Here is a 27,720-nt window from a genome sequence, read left to right as displayed (position 1 = left end):
TGCTTGCTGCAGGATGCGTGGTGCTTAGCGCTGTTGCTATATGGCAATTTGTAACAATAGCAGGGAGGGCTATTGGATAGTGAGCTTTATATTAACTAATTTGGAGTGGATCATATGGGCTGGAACGATGTAATTGAATGCAGGGTTCATCTTTTCCCCACCACTTGCAGTATATGTTAACTCCATTTATTTCTACAGCTGTGCTTTCTCCTTCATGTGAAGCAAAGGAGAGTCAGTCTCCTATTACAAACTGCCCAAAGACTTTTGGGGCTAGGGTCTGCTCTTTACTACAGATCAGAAAGCTTTTGCAGTTGTTGCTAGCCTCTGGAAGAAGCTAGTTCCAGATGTACATGCAGCTCTGCTGTCCTAGCCTGCACAGCAGTACCTGTGCTGGTGCACTGCCCTACCTGCCCTCCCTGGAGCAATAAGCTGGGGAGCTGGACACTTCTTAGCAATCCTTGTTCTAGTTTAAAGAATAACTGTATCAAAGATTTAGAATGAACTTTTTCACTAGATGAAACTTCAGGATAAAAGAATACATTTAGATAAAAACATGCCACAAAACCAATAATATATGTTTTTAATGTGATACTTAATACAAATAACATTTGTTGGTTTGACTCATCTGGCTTTTAGTTCTTTGTTGTAGGTTAAAACAGACATCTCCCTCTCTTAGGTTCAGAAACGCACACAGAAAAATTGGTATCTCTGTTTCTGCTGTTAGGAGCCTGCATGTCCTTGTCTTTCTGTCTTGCTTGGTCCCTTCTTTTTGCAAACGAGTATTTTGATGCTGTTCATCCCAATGGGGAACTACAGCTGTTCTTTCCCTCCTCTTCATTCTGGTTATTTGGCAGACATTTCTACTGTCTAACTTTCCCATTCCTGGATTCAGTCTGCTTTTCTTTGCACCCTTCGGAAGGCAGAGAAGTAAGACCTTTTGTACTGTTATGAGACTTTAAAAAAAAAACCAAACCCCAGGCTTTTTAGCATAGTCATAAACATTTTTGCTTGAATGAAGATGCTTAAATGAGAAATGGCTTGTGTGATTTACTAATACTCCACCTCACTGTAGTATTACAGGAACTGCTGAAGGTCCCTCTGCAGCTAGATACTGCTGTTATTTTGTTTGTATAACTGCTATTGCTTGGCATAAAACTTAGAAGATAACCTGAACCAAAACCAAAGATCCAATATCCTATCCTCAGAAAATCAGGAAAAACTAAGCTTTAAATTTGCTGTGAAAATATTTGATTTGTGATGAAATTTGGGGTGTGGGATGGTGGGGGAATGCTGCCTTGCAGAAACCACAAGAATTTCAGTAGGTTACAAGAGAAGCGTTCTTTCTGATGACTGCCTGAATCCTCCTCATGTCATATAATTTATGCTAATTAAATGCTGATGGAATCTGAATAAGCATATTGATGGAAGATATATTTGAGATACTGTTATTAATTCATCATTCAGTAGCTAGTGCGTGAAATAAGACATTCCTAGCCTCTGATTTAGGACATTTCATTTTCAATATTATTAAGATGTCTGTTTTCTACAGAAATAACCATTTAATCTGCTGTTAAAAAGAAAAACAGACAACAAAATGAAAAACAAAAAAAACCCAAACAAACCAAACCCCAAGAAAACTCAATCAAAACAACAATAACAAAAATCCAAAAAACTCCACAACAATACAAAAACAAACAGACAAAAAACTCACCAAAAACCTCATTGGAAGCAGCCTAGTTGAACAGCTCTGAAGCAGTAATTATTTACACACTTTCCGTGCAATAGCACATAGCGATTGCAGTTCTCCAGGCAAACAGACAAAACCCATAAATTTAAAAATAGTTTCAGCATTCAAGTATGAAGTAGGAACACCTCTAAGCTCAACAGCATGTACCTTATTGCACCCCAAACTTACATTTTGGTAAGTGTAAGGACATGGCAACCTTTCTAGAACTACGCTTTGTACCTAAATCCTTACCTTTACTGAGCAGTGGCCAGGACTCAGCATCCTCCACCCAGCCTGGTGTGAGCTGAGGCTGGCTGCAAACTTGTCCTTATGATAAGGAGATGTTGGGACAGTGGTGGTGCCCATTTGATGCAGATGGCCTGGTACTGTCGCATCAGGCAGCCAGTGGCCTCAGGGGTGGTCCCATGCCCCTGCAGAGCCTCTCTTGCCAAGGTTTCCACTAGCACCAGTGCTTGGGGGTTAGCCTTGGCTGACTCTGACCTGACACCAAAGGGACTTCAGCAGCTGAAAGCATGAGAAAGGGGCAACCTTGCTTCAGCCGTTGGCTCACCACCTCCCTTGCACAGTAGCATAACTATAAGCAGCCAGGCCAAGTGAGTCTACAGAGCACCCAAGACTGTGCATGGCTGCGGTGACCGCTGCTAGGGCAGGTGTCTGACAGCGCAGAGAAAAGTAAAGATGGTCTGGATACCTCAGACCCTCAGCTAGAGCTGAACTAGGAAGCAAACTCTGGAAAACAGTAGAATGGGATATTTTGGAGTAAAAAAGGCTGAGAAACAGTGGTAATGATAGTCTAATATGAACGTGAAAGTTTGCCTTTACTTAATGGGGAACATTTCTACTGAATTCTATGTGTTTTGGATGAGGTCACAGATGACTAAGGTGCTCTTAAGTGGTCCTGAATAGCTGGAGGAAGGGAACAAATGCATATGAACCAGTTTCCCACCATGTCATGATGTTTACTGGTGCTGGAGTTGGTTTTATAAATAATTTTCAAATGTTCAGTGAGTATTTTATAAGTTCATTTGGGGAATCAACAATGCCCAGAAACATAACTTCTTCCATTATCCTGAGCTTTACTGGAAGAAAGGAGGCAGTCTGATCTCCAGAAGTTATTGTTCTTTGCTAAAGATTCTCCCTGTAGCCTGTACTACCTGTTATACCTAGTGTCACAGAGAGGAAGGACTGAGAGGGAGGGACTGGGGAGGTCTAACCCCAAATCCAGGAAGAGGCTGATGGGAGGCTGTGACATGCAATACCAGCCAATTTTACAGTGTCTCTGAAAGGGCTTTGCTGCCTTTGTGGGACCACATGAAACTGGGTCCTGATTTATCTGCAAAGGTTTTAATATGTTCACCCAAGGCTTACAGCTTCCTCCCCTCTATAAAAACGTCATTACTTAAGGAGGTGGGGAAGCACTGATGTTGGCAAGTGTTACGTTAATGCATAAGGATGTTCACACTTTCCTCATCTCTGCATTGAGCCCTGGGGATTAGTTCAGAAACGATGGAGAAACTTAATGATGAGCTTCTCTAAGACAATTACAAATGTAATAGAGAATGTAATGAGGTAAACAATGAAAATCAACGTGAAATTTCCTGACTGACTGAAGCTGAACCAACTGTGAGCACTGCTGAAGGAAGCTATCCCCTCCTATGCTCCTAGGCATGCAGGTTTTGCCACTTTCTTCACCCCATACCATAATCTGGGTGGCAAGCTGAGTTGTCTTTAGAGGTATGGGGTTTGTTTTCAGGTAGATCGCTGAGTTTAAGTCAGTGGGAGATTTCTGCTCCTGCTTAAGATGCAGTGAAGTTGCAGCATTGCCAATCCGTGCTGCACAACTGAAAGTATGCTGTGGCAAATGGTAACACTATAGGCTGGATATATAGGCATATGTGACAGCTATGCTCTTTCTCTGCGGTGGGAAAGACTTCGCAGTGTTCATAACTGGAGCTATTAAATATTAGGTTTTAGCCTCCGGGAACCTTCATGTTGCATCATTGAGAGAGAAATTAAAATCTGGGAAGAGGTTTCTTGGAGCATCTGCAAGGAAAGGACAGAGGTGCTCCAGATTGCAAACAGCCACTTTTCCCTTCTGCTCCCTGAGACTTAACAACCCCAGAGTCATTCTGCATTTTGCTCATAACCATTCAAACTGGTGAATTCTTTAATTTAATTGTAATTCATGTGGCTTCTCAAATGGAAGCTGGAAACCTTTCCTTGTGACTCCACCAGGTAACTTAGAATAAAACTCTTTTAGCCTATTGTGTTTTGCTAAGGAGATCATGTTATTCAAGTAGGTATGAAAGAGGTTTGAAAATAGTTTGTGTGTTTCTATACAGCAGGAAAGGAGGCTGCTTACTTTAACTACCAATTAGGACTGTGCTTGGGAAAGGGTCTGATTAACCCAAAGATAAAAGGTGTCTGTACATATAACCTGCTTCTTTATGCTAGTGGTGCCTGGCCCAGCTCTTGGCAGTTGTAATACATGGACAGCTCTATGTAAGAGGTACAGTGCCAGAAATACTCAGGAATTGTTCTTTGCCCCCCAAGGCATTTGAATCCCTGGAGGATTGACTAGAAAAGGCCCTCACAGGAGACATGGCCAGGAGGTACCTGCGTCTTGCACTGTTTTCACTCATGGACATGGGCATCTCTATAGCCTGAAAACCTGTATTTTCCCTCCTTAGCTATCATTCTTTAGTGTTAAGATGTTTTCATGATAGTAAGGCTTGTGAATATTGCTGGTATTTGCCTTTGGTTTTGGCTTCTTCACATCCCAGAGTGGTGCACGATCAGAAGTGAGACTGTCAGGAGAATTTTTTAGTGTCTTGAGATAATTTCTGGGAGCTCTCAAACTAAGAGTGAAACCTTTTTGGCTTCATCAAAAATCCCCTTGGGACACTGTGATCACCCTGCAGTCCGTAGAGCAAAGCACGAGAACTTTTTAGCTTCTACATCACATTCACATCCTCTTTGTTTTTGCATTGCTATGGTTTTATGTATATCCACCTGTCCAGGGACTTGTCATCTTATTTGTAATCTATTGTTTTAATTATTTTCTGTGAAGGTGCCCAAAGACCTTGGGGTATTGAGACACAAATTCATTATTTATTAATTACTCATTATTGCTAACTACTTGCTACAATGTAGTTGTTTGCCATAATGTGTCTGCGTGAACCCTCTCCCAAGGATAAGAGGGTAGCTGCTTTATTTGCCAACTATTTCTTGGTCAGGGGTAAGATTGATAAAAGAACTGGGTGGAAAAATAGCTACATTTTGCTAAGAACTCTTTTTCTGATGTGAATGTCTAAGAGTTGACCTAAAAGTCATCAGATGACACATAGGCTCCCTAATCAACATCTGGGGGTCATAACCTACTGATGATTTGCCCCTGAATTGCCAGGAGAGGAATCTACCAGGTGGGCAGAAGGGCTTTACTTGCCCTGGTTATCATTGACTTTTCCCACTGAAGAAATGTCTGTCTTTGCCCTGCAGCTTCACCTAGGTTTGAAACTACTCCAGTTACCTCTGCAATTCAGTGCACAGGTAGTTGTCTTCCCTTCATTTCGTTTGAAATGCAGAAATAAACATCAAAGTGTTAAAAATAGAAATAACCCTGAGCTGAAATAGTTTCCCCTTCCTGGCTGACTGCCTCGCACACCAGGCTTCAGGCATATTTCAGCTGAGGTTGTTGAGGCTGGAGCTACCCAGGGCTAATCTTGGCAATGGTTTTATCAGAGAGATACTTTGTCCCAATTTTTCATGGGTTTTTGCTCATTTCTTATCTCTCTGTGATCTGATTTCCATGATTTTCCTGCACCGATTGTGACAAAAGAAAACCTCTGGATACTGTCCTGCTTGATTTTCACAGCAGGAGGTGCATGTTCTTGGCCAAAACACAGTGACCTTAGCCTGCCTTCCTCCTCAAAGCTGCAGTTCACTGCATCCCTTGATACCAGGGAGTAATTGTGTGGTTTAAAACCCATGTTATGTTAGGGGTCTGTGCTCTGGTCGTGGTGGGGGCTGTGATCCTCCACATATGTGGCTATGGGTCAAGTGAGATGACGGTGCAGCTTGGTGCTGCTGGAGGACAGGCTGCTTTGGAGCTGGTTAAATACAACTCTGATAGGTGACAGCTTTTCACAAGGTCCTTTCAGTTTTTAACAAAGTCCTTTGAAACCTCAGGGAAGTTTTAACAGGCCTGAGGAGATCTGTTTTGGTGTTTTGTTTAAAATGAATAATTGCCGATTTTCTGATTTTTAGCTTGAGAGAAAACCTCTTAATTAGTTTATTGATTGGTAATGGGTCACAGTGGTTGAAATACCTCAGGCGGATTGATGAAACCAGACTTTCTGGGGATGGGAAGACAGACTGGAGGGGTTGGAGGTATTGGAGAACTGCCTGTGATATCTAGTGGCAGCATTTTGTCCTCACAAAAGTATCTCATCAGGGACTATTGCAGCAACCTGAATTTGTGTGTGCACTTCTGGAAATAAAGCTTCCCCATGCAGTAAAATCAATGCAGGCTTCTGGGCACTGTCGCGACTAGCAGGTCCAGTGAGACTGTCAGGAGAATTTTTTAGTGTCTTGAGATAATTTCTGGGAGCTCTCAAACTGAGAGTGAAACCTTTTTGGCTTCATCAAAAATCCCCTTGGGACACTGTGGTCACCCTGACTGCTCAAAAAATTTTTGCATCTGCTTGATCAGTGTGTTAGATTGCTACAGTAGTCAAAGCAATTAAGTCTTTAGCGATATGGGCAGATTTTCTGACAGTCCTGGAGTGGGCAGACGGGAAGTTTGGGTAAAAAATCCTGCACTGGAAAGGTAAATTGAGCACCTGGAATTTCCATCAGCTGTTTAATGGAAGACAGCTCAACCACTGGCAGGATCAATTCCTATAGATTGAGCCCATGGCTATTATCAACTTTTCCTATGTCCTTGCTGCTTGTAAATTTAACTCCACCTTTCAATTTTAAATGAAAGGAACAGCAGTGCTGCAGAGAAAGGAAACAAAATGCTTCCCTACAATGTTGCTTTTTTTAGTATACCTCTGTATGAAATTTAGCTTCTGCCTGTTGTCTCTGCAGATTTGTAGCTTGAATTTGTACTTCACTCTCTGCTGTGGTTGAGCACAGCCACAGCGCGATACAGCTAGGATGTATCTGTCTCTGCCCCTCTATAGTTACAAAATCCACTTTGTAAACACTTTAAAGAAAATGTTCTTGGGATGTCACAGCCTATTACACGTGGTTGTGAGTCTCTCTAGCGGAATTGCAGATATATTAAATGGTTATCATCTTAGACGTTTTGCAGGGTAATTCTCTGTTGCTCTCTCCGGTTCTACTTTCACACAACAACAAAGAAAGTGCTACTTTCACACAACTCCAAGAGGGTAGGACTCGAGTGTTTTCAGCCTCTTGCTGATCTGCCTGGAGAGGTCTAGAAAGCAAGATGGGAAAGTGCTGCAAAAGTGACTATTGACGCTCTTGCTTGCACTTGCCAACAGCTTTGGAACTGTGCTGCTCAGCTGCCACCTCTGAGAGGGCTGTGAAAAGGGGCATCAATGACGGCCGCAAAGCAGTCAGGGCAGTGGCTGAGTGCACTTCTGGAAATAAAGCTCTGGAAGGAGATGGCCTGGAGCTGGGGTGAGGAAAGACAGAAAAAGCCTGTCTAACGCAAGCTCCAAATTTGGCTGTAGGCTCACAGCGAGTATTTTTAGCTTTCGCGCTCTTCCTGACACTTGGGTGTTAATTTTATAGCACCCCGATCTGTTTGCCTACAACTGTCTGTCTCGCACAGCCCTGCTGACGCTTCGCGTCAAACCAGGCACGAAGCCAATGACTGGATATGGCAGCGACAGGAGCATCCTATGCCAAAACCACCTCCTAGACCTGGGTTAATGGAATACTGCTCAAATGCTTGCCTAGCTTAACAAGGAAAAAAACCCACAATAACATGCCCTGGCAACTGAAGGCCTTACTGTGTAATTGTGTAGAGACTAAAATTGTGCAGAAAGTGATAAACTCTGAGAGTGTCGCAGTATTTAGGCAAATGAATACACCATACATTGATATCGGACATTATCATATAAATTATCACCCTCTCTATACCTCCCAGTTGTACTATAATCTTTCCTAGTGCTGCTCCTCTCCATGCAAGAAGCAATGAGGAACCCAGTGCTTCACATTGCTTTTCATATAATAAAAGCGCAACATTATTCTGACAGCCTTTCTGTTTGGTGCCCGGGTGCCTGGACCACATCCAAAGCCGTCTGCCCTGCACCTGCAAGACAAGCACAGCTAATCTGACACTGCATCTGCCTGCTCTGTCCAATGCTCCTCATAAATAAAGAAACAGTTCGGACCGACATCTGTAGAAACTGGATTTTACAAGCCTCGCTGCTACATATATTTCAATCTTTGCTCAAAGGAGAGAGAGAGAAACAGAAGTCTGAAAGGATCCTACCTTTGACGCATGGTTGCCATAATAAAACCAAACTTCTTCCGTGCAAAGGGTGTGAAAACGTAAAAGTTTGTACTTAAAGCAAGTAGGTTCATTATAAGAAAAAAATAAAGAGGGAAGAGCTGCAGCGAAAGAAAACACTCCTTCAGAAATTTCATCATGGATCATGTGAGACAAAGGAGCCATTGAAAAAGGCTTTAACACATTTCAATTATGTTGCTTTCAACAAGTCTTGCCAAAGTCTGAAACCACAAAGCTTTCAGGCAGAATGTGATAATGATGGAGATGGGGCTCAAAAATGCAGATGATGGAAACTGGATCTGATGTGGGGAGTTTGCTTGAGGTTTTGCTTGAGGTTATTTTGTACAACAGCATTTCTCTCCAAATCCTACCTGTCTTAGTCTGTCAAGAAGATACATGTATGTGTATAGGATGTGCTCAACAGCACAGGCAGCAGCAGAAAGATATATCACTGATGCATAAAGCACTTTGTAGACGGTTTAACACATAAACAAACCCTCTTTGGTGTTGTGTATTGCTGCCTGTTGCAATCTTCTAGTGAGCAAAAACATGGTATAGAAAGCTAATAGCTTATTTCCGGCAGGTAGTTTTCAAATGCATAATTGGTAGCAAGTTGTGACACTATAAAAGCTAGAAAAACTTGTAACTGGTGATCAGAAAGTAACATCTGCCAGAGAGAAACAATTTTCCCCCTGGTTTTATAGAACCCCTAAGTTAATTTAGCTGACCATGTAGGATAGATGACTGCTACAGCAGCTTACAGCTCTTCTACTCTCTAAGTGCACACAGCTGCTCTCCATGTTCTCCTGTCCACTTCTCATGGCTATTTTGATCCCAGGCATATTTTACAAGCACCTGGGAATGTTTGCAAAGTGGTATTACCCCATATCCATGGAGCCATGAGGGCAGCTTGCCTCCTCTGCTTGATGTGGGAGCGTGGGATGTGGGGAATTGAGCTGCAAGGACAGTGCATGGAGAGGTTTGGGGATCTTTCCATTAGAAAAGCAAAACAGAATCCATCATCAGGACTTTTCTCTGTATGAAGGTGGTTTTTATTCAGTCTTTCTGTCTGTTACAATATGCATATGAAGCCATCCTCCCTTGACCTGTGAAGGCTCTGTGAAGATCGTGTGCCACTCACAGTGATTGCAAGGTTGCTTTATCCAGCATGGGGCAGATCCTGGAGCGTTTACTCAGGTTTTTCTTAGCCATTATTTTTAGCCAAAGATCTTCTTTAGAAAAACCATCTGTAATTGTAGCTGAGCTAATGTTTACACCATTGCCCCAGCAAACATCTCATTTCCAGGTCCCCCGCTTTTGCCTTGAATGAGCTCGGTGGAGGCCAAGGTGAGATGCTGTGATTTGACCTGACTCTAGCTGAAGTCAATGTAACTTTTCTTTCTCTCTTTCTGTTCATTCGATATGCACCAGGGTAGGGTTTTCCAGGTGGTGATGATGTTTGCAGTAGTTCTATGGTGCAGTAAATAAACATCTAAGCCCACTGTGTTTATAGAAAATAAATTTGCCCCAGTGAGTTCACTGTGCAGGGCAAAGGTAGCTGCAGTACATTGAAAAAAGACACTGAAAATAAGGACCTGAAGGTAAGAGTAACAAGCTAGAAACTCTGCTCTGCATGTGCATAGCTATTTCTGATCAAAAGTAACACATTTTTTAGATTATGGAAATTATTTATGGAAAGTATCTGGGGATTTTTAACTGTTACAAATAAAAGGAGCTTGTCTTCCCCTGCCTGCAGTTTGCTAGTCTCCAACTTTTCACCTCCTGGTTGCATGACTTAAAACTGAGCTTTTATCTGAGGAAATGAAATTTAGTAAAAAAATATTTTTATGAAAGTGATCTGATCCCTGAGACTGGGGGGAAAACACTACAGCTGCAGTATTTAATATAATTTAAAAGCTGATTACCCTGCATGTGGAATAAGTACTTTTCATAAGGCTTTCGACTATGTATGGTGTGCACCCTAATTTGTATAAACGGTTCCTAAGGAGCCATCATAGTTTATCAAGAAAGTAAAGTAATATGCATTTTAAAAGCACTTAAATAGATATTTACATGATAAACCTTAATCATTCCAGAATGCATTATTAGCACCTTTACACTCCCAGAAGCAGTCACTCACTTCTGGCAAATTAGATAATTCAAGAAGCCATGAAAAACTTCAGCTTAGAATTAAGCTACTGTTCGGCCACTCTCTAGGATTTATTTCATGCATTAAGGGGCACTTTCCACCTCAGCCTTTATATGGCAAGTGTCTATTTTGTTCATAGGAGCATCGCGATGATCCCTTCTAAAGAAAGCAACCTGTTAAGCGTTAAAGCTCATTATTTATTTTATAATGGCCTTGTATCTCTGGCAATATTTTTCTGCAATTGTCCTGTTAGCCAGATGCTAAGTAAGATATCAGTATAAACCAGTTTCACAATATCTGTGAAATATGGCTAGAAGATAACAACCTTACTGAGATGATGTTTTTAAATCATGACAAAAGCCAGCCAGTAAATTGATAGTTTCTGTAAAGACAATGGAAAAACTAATACTGTGGACAAGTGGGGCTAGCAACTGCTTTTCCCCAAGCAAGATGAGATCAAAGTAACTGTGAAAATGAAAATTCAATGATCTTTAATTGTGCTGAAGATTAAGAACCCCATCATACAAAGACTTGCATGGAACAAGAAAAAATACATCCTAGGAAATTACTACGTGTTCCAAGTAGAAGAATTAACTGACCTTTCTCTGCCCTAGTTCAGATAATTTTGCTTTAAATGTACTTCTTACTGAGACTGGTCATGTACTTAAAAATGAGTGGTTTATGCTTTTTTCCCCACTGAATTCTGAAGTGATGTTTTCATGCTGTCAATTCTCCATTTTCTGGCTATTCTGTACTTGTAATTATTATTAGGTGGACAGCCTCAGTACTAGGGACTTTAAGCTGTTAGCTGGTCAGCCTCATGTTGCCGTCTGGCCATGAAAAGCTGCCTGCCCAAAAGAGAAAGAAAGGATTTAACTCCCCAGACCTACTGTCTGCATCAGCATGCAGCAGTGTGCTGCCACAGCACTGCCCAGATGATTTTTGTGGGTTTTTTTGGTTGGTTTCCTTTTCCTTTTCCTTTTCCTTTTCCTTTTTTTTTCTCTTTTTCTTTTTTTCTTTTTCTTTTTCTTTTTTTTTTATTCCTTTTATATGGGGATGGGGGAGGTTGGGGTTGATTGGGTTGTTTCATTTTGGTTTTTTTTTTTTTGTCTATTCTTAGACTTGCTTCCCCTCTGGGCTTCTTGTGCTTTGTGGTTTTACATCCTCCCTGCAACTTCAGATAAAGCTCTCTACAGGATGGTTTTGGGTGGGGGGCTGCAAATATTTGCATATTCCACTGCTATATGGAGAGAATTAATGAGAGCTGAACAGGTTTTAAGTGCACTATACATTTTAGACACTTAGATACCAGAGGGTCTTAGTCAGCTGGACCAGGCTCTGATAGCTAACAGCTGGTGAGGCAAATTGTTCTGAAAGATTAAAAGCCTTAACGTATCTTGAGTGGCACTATAAATGTCTGCCCACCTTTACAGAGCATGTGCTGCAAAAGATCAGCTGTTCTCTGTGGTCAAGGGAAAGGGGGATTGAGGGGAAATGGGACTGAAGCGGAGAAGGATAATTTTACCTAGGTGATTTGCTCTTTGCCTGTGTCTCTGCATGACAGGACAGTGCAGAAAAGTGCATGCAAAAGTGAATTATGGCTGAGTGGGGCAAAGCAGGAGCTGGCAGAAGACTGCGCTGGCTCTGTCAGAGTGGTGACCAGTGAGTACTCAGCAGTAGGTATATGGCTTGCATTACCCAAAAGTCGTTATCTGGTGGACTGCAGAGCAGTTACTGTGGCAAAATCACACAGCGCTGGTTAGTGAGGAAGTGATTACTGTAGTGCACTGATTGCTCCTCACCTGGGCTACATCACAAATGGGCCAGCCCAATGATGTGGGTACTGGCTCAGTGGTAGGGGAAAGCTCAGCCAGCCACAGCTGACAGCAGGGTTGTCCTGCCTGGATGCCCAACAGTAAAGGAAAGGCTGGAAAAGGCTGCCTGGGGCTTTTCCGAGGATTTGCTTGGATGGTTTCTTGTTTTTAAAGGGCTACATAGCAGGGATTGAAGGAGCAGGGTCAGGTTGCTGCCTGGGAGGAAAGGGATTGCGCTGTCTTTTTTCTTTCAAACAACAAAAAAAGCAACTTTCTGGGAGTTCTGTGTATCTTGTTGAGTAGTGAAAACTGAGTTACTACTTTTGGATCCCCCCTCTGCCCACGCTGTATGCTTTCAGGCCACGCATGAATTCACTGTAGTGGGAACTTTGGTGCAAAGAAAGAAGCAGCCCTGGCTTATCCCCAGCTGAACCAAACTCATTACCTGTTTATAAAAAGGCTAAATGTCCATGAATGTAAGTGCAAATCTGAAAAATTGGGCTGCCTCCAAATGAGCTGCAGCTGCAATTTGGGTAAATGACACAGAGCTTTGTTTTATGCTGGGGAGTGGAAAAGGGGAGGCTTGGGAAGCGCTGTGCTTTCTGAGGTCTGTGAAACCTGGCTGGGAGCAGTGCTTGCTTTCCACTGGAAAGGATGGCCCTGAAACATCAGAATCCTGCCTTGGGCCTTGCCTTATAACTGCTTTCATCAGTTCATCAGAATCAGGCAGTGTCAAAGGCCATTTTTAATTTACATCTGGTCCTTTCAATGTATGTCTCTAACGAGGTACCTGAAAGAAAGTATATTCATCCTTCTCTCTTGCCTAGTGAGTGCCATAGCAGTCTTGGCTTGGGGTGAAGGAAGCCTTCTTCTAATGAGACCGTGGGGAGGCAGCAGAGAGGACAAAGGATGATCTGCGATGTTTGGAGGTAGCTGGAGGGGGAGTGATAGGTGAGGGGTGAGTGCAGATGGTGGATAACTTGCACAGGTATATTTCCTCAGCACAAGAGAGAGGAAGGGGAGGTGACTCTTCCATTGACATTTCTTTGCTGAGCTGCCACTCAAAGTGAAAAACAGAGTCTGGACTCATCTTCCCCTTCCTCTCCCTTGAGTGTCTCTCTAATAGCTGCCTGGGATGGATTTCTAGCTGTGTTAATTACCTCTAATTAGCTGCAGCTTTCTGACCAGTCTTACCTCTCCCCTGGAGGTGATGTCCCTGGTGGGAAGCAGGATGACCTGATTTGAGGCCAAGGAGCTGCTCCTCTTGCTTGTGGCCAGGGACCCCCTGCACATGTCTTCCCACAGTGCTCAGCATTAGAAGTGATTTGAGCATCTTAATATCTTTGGATACTCAAGGGAAAAGAAATGCTTTAGTTCCCATATAATATTATTATAATGTATTTATATTTGATAATAGCTTCAGAAATATGCATATAAAAATAACGGGTTTTCCATGTTGGTTTCTTGTCACAGATTTCTTTCAGCTGCCTGATTCTGCTGATCTCAGCTGGAGCATTATATGAGTTTCTGGGAGCTGTAATAGGAAAATAAACCTTGAACAGGGAGTTTAAAGTGTTCCTGTAAACACAATGATGTCACAATGATGTTTCCCTTCTCTCCTACCCAAAAGCTGGACTTTGTTTTGTGTGCTTGAAAAAAGAGATGGTTAAGAGTTTTAGGTGCATTTGGTATCTGTTTATGCAAAATCTAGGGCTTAGCTGTGATGAGATGAAAATAAATCTGGCTTTATTGTTCCTAATTTAAGCGATCACAGAAAGAGCAGCCATAGCCCTAATGCTCAGACATATTGGTGTAAGTCAGACTTTGAAATGAATTCTCTGCAAATTTGTTTGTATGAAGTTTGGCACAAAGCAAATTTGAAACTTGGCATGGCAACAGCGAAGGGAAACCATTCAAAAATCCAGAGAAAGAAGTCTGGCAGCATTTCAGCATTATTTACCTTGATCTAAAATCTCACTTGTGGATACTGGGACTAGTAAAAAATATGCTGTGCTCCTCTCTATTTTCCTCCTTCGTTAACCTGGTAGTACTCATTAATTGAAAAGCCTGTGGCTCTCATTATCCTCTAATGTCCATCACAAAAAATTGTGCTAATTAAATAGGTAACCGAAAGGTTCGGTGTGGAAGTGTGATTCCTGAGATGGAGCGGATGTGTCTATGGGTAATGTGAATGCTTTGTTTAATAATATTTAGCACTAATAAATTAAACTTTGGAGCAGCCATAAAAATTCATGTTTTAAGGCTTAAAGTTAATCTCTGTCAGTATAAGACATTGGCACAGATTATCCTGCATTTACCAATTAAGGAATTTCTTGTATTTTCTTCGGAAGACTGTTGCTGGCTGGCTTTGAAGACAGGACTGTGCCTAGGCAGAGCATTTGTCTTTCTGAGGAGGCAGCCCTCACAGATGCACTGACCTGAGGGGATAAGGCAAAAATGGGTGCAATTCCATGAATGTAGGAGTAGGAGACATTACTTGGGGTTTAGTCATTGTGCCGGGATTTGGGAGACTGAATGCTAACTTTGTTTTAGGCTTCCTATGTGGTTTTGGACAGTACAGGTCATTCTTCTGTGCTTCTGCTCATCTACTTTCAAATAAGAAAATGTCAGCCCTCTTCCCACACCTTTTCAGCTGAAACACTGACCCCAAGAAGGATCAGCTTTTGCTATGGGCTGGTACAGTAAGTACTGTACAATCTTGGAAGATTGATTGAATTTGAGGATTTTCATTTTTAGCTGTAATGCTGTTGCTACTTTTGATGATACAGATGACAGCTGTAGCTTTGCATTTGCTCAAGCTTATTGGTTTCAGAATTTGTCTTTATGTTTCACTTTCTTATGTTAAAAACTACTTTTCACACATAATAGCCTGTTTGTTAGATTCTTCAATTGTGAGGATGGATAGTAAAGACAATCGGAAATTACCAGAAGGTGAAGTAATTGGACAATATCACTAGAATCTGAATGAAGAAATCAGGGTTAATTTATGATAAAATGCTTCTTTTGCAACATATGTTCTGTTCTATTCACACAGATTTGGCAAAAGAGATACCACAGAGCAAGACACATCTGAAATCTCAGGAGCTGGGGAGATGCTGTCAGATATAATCTGTAGCTGCTTTTTCATATCTGGAAATAAAATAAGTTATAGATGAAAAGGATGAGTTAGAGAGCAAAAGGAACTCTGGATAAGTGAATGTTTCCTAGTCATGTGCATGTGAAAGCCAGAAATATAACGTATAAAATAACACATAAAAAGGAATGAAAAAAAAAATACTATCCCAGGAAATGTATGCCTGAGAATCTGAAAGACAGATACTGCTTCAGAAAGGGAAGATTTGTGCCTACAGTTACTAGGAAATCTTATGAATGAAAATGTTGTTCTTTTGGATTTATGATATTAGACAGCACAATTTAATGGCAGGCAACAAGCTCTTTGAAAGAAGAGCTGGTGGTCTGGTTCCTGTGGTGCCTTAAATACACATCCCTACCCACACTGCCTCCACCCCCCTGAAAAAAAAATGGTCAGAGAGAAAGAGCTAGAAAAGAGTATGGTTGCCAGTTATTCTTCTAGCTTTTACTTTCCTGGCCAGACCACTACTGCTCTGCTTCTCTCCACCCCAGAATACTAGTAATTGCCCAGCCAGCCTCAGATAGCTGTAAAGTTATCATTCAGTACCTGTGATAGGGCAATTCAGTTGCAGCTGCTGCTGTCCCAATCTTTCATCCCTCTCTGCTGCTTACACCAAATAGTTTAGAAATATGAATAAGCCCTCCAGGAATGTGAAGCAGCCAGAGGGAACGTGTGTGCGTGTTTAGTTGCTGGGGTCTGTGCAAACTTCCCTGTACAAGGCACAATGCCTGTTCACTGCTCAGCACTGTCCTGGGCTATACTCAGTGTTAGGTCAACACACTTGACTCTGCAGGATGGCCAGCAGCCTGCAAGAGCAAAGGTGGCCAGAGATTACTGCTTTCATAACAGTATACACTACACTACCTGGAGCTGGCATGGTTTTGCTTACTGCACATTGCTGGCTTGGCACAATGGCTACCTCTGCATTTAAGGAAAATGGAACGGCCAGCAGGATAATGCAATGGTATCTCAAATATGGCCAGCTAATTGCTGCCCTGTCCCTCTGAGACATTGCAAAAATATGTATCTAGGTGCAAAACTAACACAGCGAATGTACATATGCTTGGTATTCAATTTCTTCTGTGAAAGATATACTCAGACCTGTCAGACTGCAGCTGATTTGCAGTCCTGCTCAGGGGGACAATAAATGGAATGAGAAGTGTCTGTGGGAAGGCTTTGGCTGCAGCAAGGAGCTCAGTCCTGCTGAAATCCAGCCTGGGCACTGGCCAGATATCATGATATGGTGCGATGTTTATGGGCTTCAGCCCTGTCAAGCTCATTTCCCCAGCAGGTTCCTGCCCGTGCAGGGCCCTTCTCAGTACCTCTCCGAAGTCCACTGGTGCATTCACAGGGATGGGAGAAATGGGATGCTGCTTCTCATCCCATAGCCTGGGCAGTCCCCATGGCGTTGTCCGATGTCTTTTGCCAAGTGCTGCATTCATATGCAACGTCTAAATGCATTTAATTGATCTTTATGGCTATATGCTTGTCTTCCACCTGGCACAATCCAAGGCTTTAACTGGCTACCATGACACACATAAATCATAAAAATATGCCAATTAGATAAAATTATGCTTATTAGTTCAGTTACTACTTTGTATTATGTATCATGCATGAAGGTCTATGAATATTGCTGTATACCAGCTGTGCTGTCTCATGAACCAAATATACAGATACACATTCAGATTTCATGCTGGGGACTTGCTCCTGTGCCTCTGCTTGAAATGCCAGGTTTTAATCACAAAATATAGAGACTTTTGATATTAGGTTACACTGTTACAAAACAGATTTATGTGACCTTTTGCAACCTTGAAATTCCTTCAGATAAAATCACTTGCCCACATCATGCCTGTTTTCTAACCTGTAGGAAAGGTGTGATGATGGCTAGTTGTTTATAGAGGCAAGTTGAAAATGAAAGACCAATGCCCATGTTCTCGGTTCTCCATTTCCCAAGGAAGTCTGAAGGTGCTCTTGATGCCAAGCTGCTTTGAAAATCTAGCCCTTAATTTTAGCAACTCTTTGAAGATAAAGTGTTGTTATTGTTGGTGTTTCCAGCTTTCAGCAGATCTCAAATTTGTGATATTGTATTTCTGTCTCCCTCCAGCCAAAATAAGGCAGTGTACAGCCACCTTGTAATGAACAGAAGAGCAAGTTGCTTTGTCATACCTCTGATGAAATACTTGTATTTGATTTTGTATCAACTTTGAGACAAGAATCAGGCTGTTCTTTGTCCAAAACAGTTTGTTCATCTTTAGTTAACAAACAGGACTATAAAAGGTTTTTGTGCTCAGTCTCAGGCTATTGTTGGCACCATGCTGTATAATCTCTTCTGTTACCGAACTCCTCCATAAAAATAGTCAGTGTTTTTTTTTCCTCCATCACTGAGGGATACTTTTCATATTCTAATCCCTTTAGGGTAAGGTGATTTACACCTAATATAGCTTTCAAGGCAGAATATATTATGAAGGAAAAATTAAGCAGTAAGATTTATTCTCTGATTGCCTTTGTAAACTAACACATCTTGGCACACTTAACTTTTTTATATCTCTGATGTGCATAAGAAATGAAAGTTATCAGTACAAATAAATGCAAAAGTCATTAAGGACTGCCGTTGCAGGCAACCGTGATATTTATTTGTGTACAAATGGGGGGCTTCTAAGGCTTGTGGTGTGGTTCAATAGAAATTACAGGGCGGGATTTTTTTTAGTATTAACAGTTGTTAAATGTGTCAAAGTTAGTGGAGCCAGAGGAGCTTTACAAAGACAAATGTATGAGAAGTATGACAGCTAGTGAAGCTCATTGATGAATTCTAGTAAGATTGATTGGAAAGAATCACCTCAACTTCTTGTGTGTTAGTGGATTTTAAATTAATTATATTTTAACTGCTTTGGAGACAGACCTTAGAATAAATTTGTGGAGCCCAATGTAAGTGCCTGTTCTATAAATGAGAGAGGAATAGAGAAGTAATCAGCATTTCAGCTGTGTACAGAATGTAAAATAAATCAAACACTGAAAATATTACTACAATGCCATTAACATAAATTAATTGCATGCTCTATCCTCAGAATCTTTTTTCATTTCTGGTCATTCTACCTCATAAAGTCTTTAATGGATCTAAAAAGAGTGCTAAGATTGACAGTGAAAATCATTAGAGACATGTAGAGGTTTTTGTAAGATGGGAGGCGATGAACTGGGACTACTTACGAAAAAGCTTTAGCTCCAGTAAGAGGCTTAAACACCTCAGCAGAACCAAGGCAGATTGTAGGTGCAAAACAGTGTTCCTTGACCACCTTAACTCCTCCCTAACCCTTAGGGTCACTAAACTCCATAAGCATGTTGGATTTTTAATTAAAGACCCTAGAGGCTCACAGTGCGTCTTCACGGCAGCTGTTGCTCCTGCTGTGGGTCACAGAAAGGCTCTCCTGCACTGAGGTACATGGCAAGCAGGAATAGCTTGCCTCTGCTTATGGGACAGACCTAGACTGGGGCTATTCATGAGGCCTGTGGGTATAGAAACAGTTGAAACACTGCAAAACACTATTTAAAAGTACACAGTTCTCTAAAAGATCGATTGAAGGTCTTGCCCTTGACAGATGGTTCTGTGCCACATATCCCTTGGTGAAGGTGGGATTTCAAGCCTTTCCTATCAGTGCCTAGTTCAGGTACCTTGGTTTGGGGAGCATACAATGCAGCACACCAGCCAACTCTGAGGATTTTTGCCCCCTGCCCTCTCTAGAGCCAGTTGCTAGAATGAAGCTGCTGGTACTTCTGTATCATGCTCAAGCATTTGCCACATTATACACATTGATTGCTTAATACGAGTGGAAAAAAAAAAAAGTCCTAGAAACATCTATAGGTAAATAGAGAATATATCAGTTCTATTGAGCAAGCTAAATATTTTAAAGGATCTTATCTCATGCTTTAAGGTAGAAGTCAAACATGCAGATGCAGCAGGTTCAGGCAATGGTTCCCTTGGCAGATTCCTCTGCAGTTCTGTGCCATCCCTAGAAGGACATGCACAGGCTGGTGGGATCTCCAGACATAATGTAGCTTGGAGTTCCCATGGGTAGACTTCTAGAGGTGTTTCAGCAAAGAGGAAGGAGACACATTTTCCCTGACATTGAATTTGGGGTGGGTTCAGCTGCCTACTCACACAGGTGCTCCTGACACCTCAATCTTTCTATCTTTCTCCTTGCCAAATGCAAGAGAGAAAAGAAACAGCATTTCTGAGATGTAAATAATGTTTAACAAGTGGGCCTTGGAGTTGTAAAGGAACTCATGCACTTATGCTTAAATCATTTCTGTCATTGATTTAGAGCCAAATCCTGCTGGCCTTACTGAGGCAATTAGCCTGATTATTGCCAGAGGGATACTCACATAATGAAGGTGAGCGGTGTTTGTTCTTTATTCTTTAAACCAGTTGTCTGTGCAAAAGTAGTTGACACAGCGCGGTGGTGCTGAGGCAGTATGATGATGGGCACTGAGAAAAACCTTCAAACCCAGACAAAACCTGGTGTCTTCAAAGAAGAACGATGGATAGACAGGCCATTTGCCTGACACTGTTCTGAGTGGAAAGCTAAAACCCGACAGCGAGAGATGTGTCCTTGCGTATTTTCTCTGTGGGACTGCAACTGTTGTTGCTTCCCCAGCTTCTCTGAAAGAGGGGACCGGCTAATAAGATCTACAATTGCTGTTTATCAAAAAGAGCATCTGAAGCCTTCTGGTGATATTTTTTCTCACTCTGTCTGCTATTTCTGAGGCACCTATCAATGTGGTACATAAGTACCATCTGGATACCTGGCTAGTGACCAGCAGGCTGTGATATGTGAGGGTTTTTAAATAGAACCAAGAGAGCGGAGAGTAGAAAGAGTAGACAAAGAGGGAAAAGAGTAGACAGCAGTATGTTTTAATGGAGGCTGAAGAAGGTATAAGTGAACTTAGAAACAAAGAAGGACAAAAAAATTCCTTTGTCCTGCTGGAAATGGAAAATGAAAATGAGCAGGATTTCCTGCTCAAAAGAGAGGTGAAGTATGCGAAATTTTCTAGGAACCTCTCTAGGTATATTTAAATTGCCTGGGAAGTGTGCTTGCAGACTAGCAAGGCTGCTGCATTGACTCTGTACATGAACTCTCACCACAGAGCAGGAAGATCTCTGTGGAGGAAACTTCTTCCTGCTCTGCTAGGAGAACCTCTGCACCTCGTGCTGGATGCCAGCACTTATTTGCATTCACAGCACAGATGTGCTGGAATTTTATTAAGGAAGTGCACAGCTTTGAAGTGAAGAGTCCTGACTTCCTTCTCCCTCACCCAGAATTCAAGAAAATTTATAGGTTTTTTTGGTTCATAGGAAATCAATTAAACCTTACAACGTGGGAGTTTGCCTTTTTGATCAACCTTAAGAGTTATGAATAGCCTAGTCCAAGGTTTTAGTGTGAAAACACTTGTGTCTCCTTGCTGATGACAAATTCACTCCTGCCAGTAGTTTACTGTTTGTGTTAGTACTGTCCTCCACGTGGTTGTCTGTGCGTTCAGGAAATGATGTTTCAGTTTGTCAAAATATCTTTGCTAAGAAAACTTCTGTTGTCAAATACTGGGAATTTTCTCTGGATGATTCTGGAGCAGAGTTAGGGCTTCTGGTGTTATGACAGAATTTTGACAATCCAGGTCCCAGCAGGGAAAGACTCCTCACTTGAAATCAGTCGACTTCAGCACACAGGAAAAAAAGAAAAATGAAACCCGCCTAGAAACTCAAACCTAGTTTAAAAGGGGGTCCTCTCTGACTGAGCTGAATTACTGCAGATATCTCTACACAACAAGCATACTCGTGTAGAGAACCATCTAGAGGTGGGCGTACCTAACAAAGACATCTTGTTCACGCTTAATGCACCAGATAAATTGCTTTAAAATGCACAGTTATTTTGTGAGTTCTTAGTGAATAAGTGCATCCACATGCATCTCTGAAGAGATTTTTAATTAATTGCTTTCAGTCATTTTCTTCCTGTAAAATTAGAACAATGACGGAATAGACTGGGCTGTGGAGTTTGGCTGGGGAAAGATTATACTAATCCACTTGAAATACAACTAAAACAGAAAGCAAGAAGAGATAAAAGCAATTTATTTTTTTTTTCAAAGCCTGTTTACCTGAGACAAAATCCTTCCAAATCACCTGTCCACAAATTACTGGATTATCTTAATTAAATTCTACCAAATATGATTTTCTGTGGATTTCACAACCAGAGAGTATGTCCTGTGATGCTTTTTGCAAGATGGGGGAATACACATTTCATGCAATTAATAATTAGGAGAGCAGCAGAGCTTTTAAAGAGCAAAGTGGCAGCAAGATCAACATCTTATATGGAAGCAAATGAAGAGGGGGAATTTGTCAGAAGTTTACACTACACCCTGATGCATCAGTAACGGGTTTTTTCAAAAGTCAGGGGACCTTTCATTTGCAGATGCTTCAGTTAGTAAAATTCTATGGTTAAAAATGAACTTCCTTTGTTCCTTGCCTGGATTGTCGCTTCCTATGCCTTGAAATACATATCCTCTGTTTAAGGAATTGAAAGATGTCCTAGCTGAAGTGATGTTTCCATTTAGGCTTTATTCCTGAAGCTCTTATTTCCTGGATCAGTAAACTTTGCCAAATCATAGAATCATAGAATGGTTTGGGTTGGAAGGGACCTTAAAGATCATCTGGTTCCAACCCTCCTGCGATAGGCAGGGACACCTTCCTCCAGACCAGGTTGCTCAAAGTTCCATCCAACCTGGCCTTGAACACTGCCAGGGATGGGGCACCCACAGCTTCTCTGGGCAACCTGTGCCAGGGCCTCACCACGCTCATAGTGAAGAATTTTTTTCCTAATGTCTAATCTAAATCTCCCCTCTTTCAGTTTAAAGCCATTCCCTCTTGTCCTATCACTACATGCCTGCATAAGAAGTTCCTCTCCAGATTACTTGTAGGTCCCCTTTAGGTACTGAAAGCAATTATAAGGTTTCTCCTGAGCCTTCTCTTTTCCAGACTGAACACAGCCTCCTTACATCTGCTTTGCAAGGACTGTTTTTCACAGCTGAATTTGTTCTTTCCACCATCACATCAGCAGCTCTGGAATTCAACTTAATAAGCCTAAGAACTGCTCCTCAATAGCTAGATGGGCCGCAATGATCAAAGACCAATAAGCACAGACAAGCTGTTGTCCTTTTTTGCCCCTCAAATCTTCTATATTTCTTGAGCAAAAAAGCGCAACAGCTTGTCTGTGCTCATTGGTGCTGTGGTCAAGATGTGGTTATCTGAAGCCTCCTTCTGCAGCTGCCTCACTAAGTTATTAGGATAGAAAAATTTAAGGGTGTTTAGCCATGCCAGGACTGCAACTGCTCCTTGCTCCTCATACCTCACTCCTGGCTATGCTCTTCTGCTTTTCTTGCACCAGCTTTGGTGCTTGTTTGCTCCCAACTGGACTCCCTCAGCCAGCCAAAACCAAAGCACAGTTTTTGGGAGGCTCACCGAACTGGCTCACCAGCAGGCCAGGAGGGCCTGGGAAGGTGCAGGAGAGAGTGGCTGGATGGGAATGGGAAGACAGTGGGAGAAAAAGGGACAATGCGAGCCCTTGGACAGCGGCAAGCTACAAGGGCAGCCTGGCTGCTGGGTCCCCTGGGCTGTCCCCCCCCCCCCAAATCATATGTTCCTAACCGAGGCCAGAGAGTCAGTCTATTTGGCATCTAAGGATCTAAGGATCACTGTGGATGGAGAGGGACACAAACCTCCGGAAGGATTTAATAATCCTTTATTTCTTCTGACTTTGATTTAACCATGGGCTGTGATGCTTTAAGTACCAGATATTAATTAGAAGTGGTAGGGAGTCCCAAAGGGATGATACTCCTGGTCTTCTCACCATTCCTAGTTTGACTTATTTCAAATTATTGCTCTGAAACATTATTTATTCACTCAGGAGCCTGGCATTTATAAGGTCTGTCTAAATTTGCAAATAACTAATGGTTGTCAGTAAGGAGTACCACTCTGCTGAGGTGGAAAATAGCTTGCCCGCAATTAAAGTACAGCCAAGTATATCGAATGTTTTCTGCAACATTTCTCTAATGCAGGCAATGTTATCTTGTCCCTTCTTTGGTACCGTGCCTCAGCAGGCATGCAAGGACAGTGCCTGGATGGTGACCTTGGACAGATAAACCACTTTGAGTTTAAGCAGAAACTTCAGTCCCACTCTGATCACTGAAAGGGAAGTGGGGAAATGGGACAAATGCTCCTTTGTCTCCTCTGGTCTTCAAAAACTTTCTGGCAGTGGCTGATTTAGAACAATGAAGTGGCATGCAGAGCAGGAGAAACACTGAATTCATTCAAAATTGCTGGTTACCTGGGAATGGCCAGGGTGAAGGTCTTGGCTTCTTATGCCCATCATGTCTGCAGTCTGGGGATTCTGCTGTAACCCCCTTTCAGTGTTCTGAAGATGCTTAAGGTTTACAGCTAGTTTCCCCTGAAAGACACCTTCCCCATTGTTTCTGGATCTTCCAGTTCCCTGTCATGGGGAGCTGTGGTGAAGATCAGGGCCAAGGGTTCAGCAGGCAGGGTAGGCTGGTGCAAGCTTTGATGAGGTTTTGTCCAGTGATGCAAATGATTACCTAAGGAGCTTGTGCATTTACCGGAGTAGTTTCGAAAGACTGCTGAGGACCTCAGAGCTGCCAGGTCTCTCCTGTGAAGTTCTAGAAGTAGATGATAAATAAACTGTGGGGATGCCCAGGTGCACTTGTGGCTGTTGCTGCCTCCAACCTTTCAAGGATCTTAGAAGAAGATGCTACAGCTGCAAGATGTTGCTGTATTTCCCTGTGAGGAGCTCTTAGCTCTCAACCAAGAGTCAGAAGCACCAAAGCATGGACCAGAGGGGCAACCAGCAATGTGGGCAGAGAGATGGGATTTGACTTTTTCTGTGTTTTCCCTTTAAGAATTAACTGCTTCTTTAAAAGCAGTCCATACAAAATTATTCTGCTTAGCACAAGCAGAGAAGGGGTTAATTATGGGGAATATGACAGTTTTATATTAATAAAGAAAAAGTATTTGAAGACCTAATAGGAGTTTTAGTAGTATCCAGGGGAGTTTCAAGTTAGGATTTTATTCCAGACTACATTGAGTCAATTTTTGCCCTAGCAAAGATCCTCTATGTCTGCTTTGATTTTAGTTCCTCTTCATTCTCTTACTCTCCCCAAGCAGTTTTTATGTGGTATTACACATGTTCTGACAGAATATGAGCGTGCGCGTATTGTCCATAGTGGCTCTCCCTGTGTGCCTCGCACACAGTGCTTGCTGTGTGCAATTTAGGCACATTTTTGTTTTTAGAATAAATATCTAGGATGGTTGGACTTTAAAATAATTGCAAATGTAAAAAAGGCCATCTAATGGGGTCGTAACACTGCTGGTTGGTTCCGTGCAGCCACAGCAACCCTGTTGATCCAGCACACACCTGACTTTCTACATAAAGTAGTTGGACAACATAGCTCACTCAGTAGGAGACTTGAGGTTTCCTCCTATATGGCATAAGTACAGCATGAAAATAATTCAAAAGGAAAATATAGTCATGTTTTATAACCTTTTCCTCCTCATTTGTTTCTGAGTCAAAAGAGCTTGGTGTTTTGACAGATGATTTTCTTTTTACCTCTGGTAAAAAGCACTCGACAGAAATTCTTTGCCCAACAGATTTTCACTGCTTTTAAACCATGCACCAGATGTTAGTTAGTTTTCTTTTTGTCTGTTATTTTCACAAGTCTTCCACAGCTCCTTGGCATGTCATCAGACCCTTGTATGACAAAAGTTAAACCACATCACCCCCTTGCTTGACTGCACCTGTAGTGAGCATCCATGTAGCACCTGCACAGGGAAGAATTGGGAGCGACAGCTCCAGGGCTTGCCATGGACTGGGTCTGGTAAGACCATAAACCTTAGTGTTAATGACCCAAATTAACTAGATTCATTGTTAAAAATTGTACTGGTGTATTTATGTATTCACACTGTGACAATCCTTACCTCCTGTGTACACTGTCTGTGTGGTTGGCCCCTCCTCTGCCAGTGGTCACCCTGATTTGTCTACTCTTTCAATGTTTTCTCTCCTGCACTCACTGCATCACTGTTGATGCTCTCTTGCTCTCCTCCCTGTTAGCCGTCTTCATGTCATGCAATGTGCAAGACAAGCACAACAGGAGAGCCTACAATGTGGAAAATTTAGAAGTTTCCATGATGGTGTTTTTTCCTTTTAGTTTGGCTGCACAGTTTCCACAGGGAGAGTTAGGGAGAATACAGGGACGTAGCAAGCACTGTAAGAGAATGGCCCATGCAGTGTGCGATGGATGATGTGGACTATTCATTTTAACAGAGCTGCAAGAATTTGAACACTTTTCATGAATATTCATATGAAACAAAGCTGTTTAACCTGGCTCTCACATCTGTCTAGTGGGAACACTTCAGTGCTTATGTGTTACTCATATGACTACTTGCAAGACATGAATTTTAAACCTGACTGCTCAGATAGTGATGGAAATCCAATATGAAACAGTATACTTGGTTGTGAAATTTGCAATTCGCTTTCTGTAAGTTAGCTACACAAATCATCTAATCAAGGAACACCACATGACTGAACTAAGCAACACAGCATGAATTTGCAAACATTTGACATTCCCAAAAGATATGAAAGCCAAGAGTTATTCACTGAAGAAATTCCCAAATATCAAATAAATAAATTAGAAACTTGCATGAGCTCCATAGACAATCCATAAGCAGAAGGGTGAGTGAGGTTGGTGGCAAAAAGCACTCATTGAGCTTCTGAAGAAAACAGAGAAATTGCTTCTCAGCACAGTGAATTAATCTGATGCAGTTTGCTTCAGCATCTGCTCTACAGTGATGGAGCAAAGGGAATGCTGAAAGATTTGGAGTCACTTCTGACAGGCCCTAGATGAATGGATATTTGCTCCTGGCAGAAGTTTTTGTAAGTGGACTAGTTCTGAAAACAGATTTAGTTTTGGATCACAGGATTTGCATTGTCTTATTTTGCATTTGAAAATGCCTGAAATATTAACCTGCTCCTGCTACAAAAATTCGTTTAGCATTTTGCTTTATCTGGAGCTCTACGTTCAGTCTCATTCCTTGAGCACCACTGTCTATTTCCATTGCATCACTAGTACGCCTTCTGCAAAGGTGAGGAGAGCGTACTAGTCGTAAAGCAAGGCTATTACCCTGCCCCTTTTGCAAAGAGGTTGGGGGACTTGCCCAAGTCCTCTGAGAATTCTGTGGCTGGGTGCAGGCTGAACTCAGTCTTCGGCTTCCTTGTGGTTTTAGCTATTCAGCCCCTTCCCTTGGAAAGGCACTGAAGTAAAACGAAGTAAAATAGTCTAAGCCTCTGGACAGAAGTGAGACAAGAAGGAAAAAATACATACTTGATTTCCACATGCATTGCTCATTTCTGACACAGATTTAATATCTCTGCACAATACCTTTTTGATCCATACTGCAAACCACTAGAAACAATTTCTTTGAGAGAAAGTTTTCACTGTTATCATTATGTTACTGAGTAGTGTATATAACACAGGTCAAAATGATTTCCCCCCCCCAATTTGCAATGCAAAGTAATGCAGTTGACTGAAAAGTTGTTGCTTGGATCAAATGGAGAATATTTATGTTACGTTTCTTAAAAGGAATTCTTACCCATCCTGATCCAATATAGCTGCTTCTTTTTGGCACAATCTGTATTTACTTTGACTAAATGCATTTAGCACTTTCGCTGTTAAATTGTCATCGGTGTTTTGTCATTAAACGAATTGTAACATGACCTATTTACAATGTAGTATAATACACTGAATTCTCTTTAAAGAGGACATTAGTTAGGATGAGTAAATTCAAATTACTGGGTAAATCCCTGCTATATAGGGATTCTTATTCTAATGAAGATTTAATGAAAACAATCAGTCTAACACAATTCTCTGAGTTGTGAGCCTTTGACAACAGTATTGTAAACTATGCTTAATGACACCCATATTAAAGTAGATTTAAAATGGTATCATAACCTTAATTTTAAAATTTAGCACAGCAAGTCATACCATACCTCTTACTGCAAGATATGACTCTTCGCTTCTTTAAGCGCATTTTTAAGTGTTCCTATGAGAAGCATTTCCACAAGCAGAACATTTTGTTGTTACTAAATAATACTCACTCTTAAGTGTCTCTGTTGTTTGGGAATGAAACTTTAATACACAAGTCAAAAAAATTCATCAACACAGGGAACATCACACTCGGATCAAATACACCAGTGATAAGGATTCTGCATATGCAGGGACGTCAGATTTTTATTCATTAAGTTCTCGCTACTTATCTCAGTG

General features: G+C 41.7%; 1 protein-coding gene across 6 annotated transcripts in view; it reads right to left on the bottom strand.

Annotated features, from left to right (window-relative positions):
• The window catches only part of LOC115611170 (calcium-activated potassium channel subunit beta-2), a 150,103-nt gene that overhangs the window by 73,440 nt on the left and 48,943 nt on the right, over nt 1-27,720 (bottom strand). Inside the window, exon 1 of one of the 6 annotated variants that reach the window (XM_030493648.1) lies at nt 8,217-8,304. The exons of 4 other annotated variants lie outside the window; for them this stretch is intronic. In XM_030493648.1, the coding sequence (XP_030349508.1) occupies nt 8,217-8,236 (20 nt within the window). In that variant the 5' untranslated portion in view covers nt 8,237-8,304. Of the gene's footprint in view, nt 1-8,216; nt 8,305-27,720 lie in introns of those variants that run through there. One more of the 6 variants, XM_030493645.1, reaches the window with a different exon arrangement.

This window comes from Strigops habroptila, chromosome 8 (assembly GCF_004027225.2).
Source record: "Strigops habroptila isolate Jane chromosome 8, bStrHab1.2.pri, whole genome shotgun sequence".
Lineage (NCBI taxonomy): Eukaryota > Metazoa > Chordata > Aves > Psittaciformes > Psittacidae > Strigops > Strigops habroptila.
The sequence above is the reverse complement of the archived record's forward strand: the minus strand, read 5'-3'. Positions and strand labels throughout refer to the sequence as shown.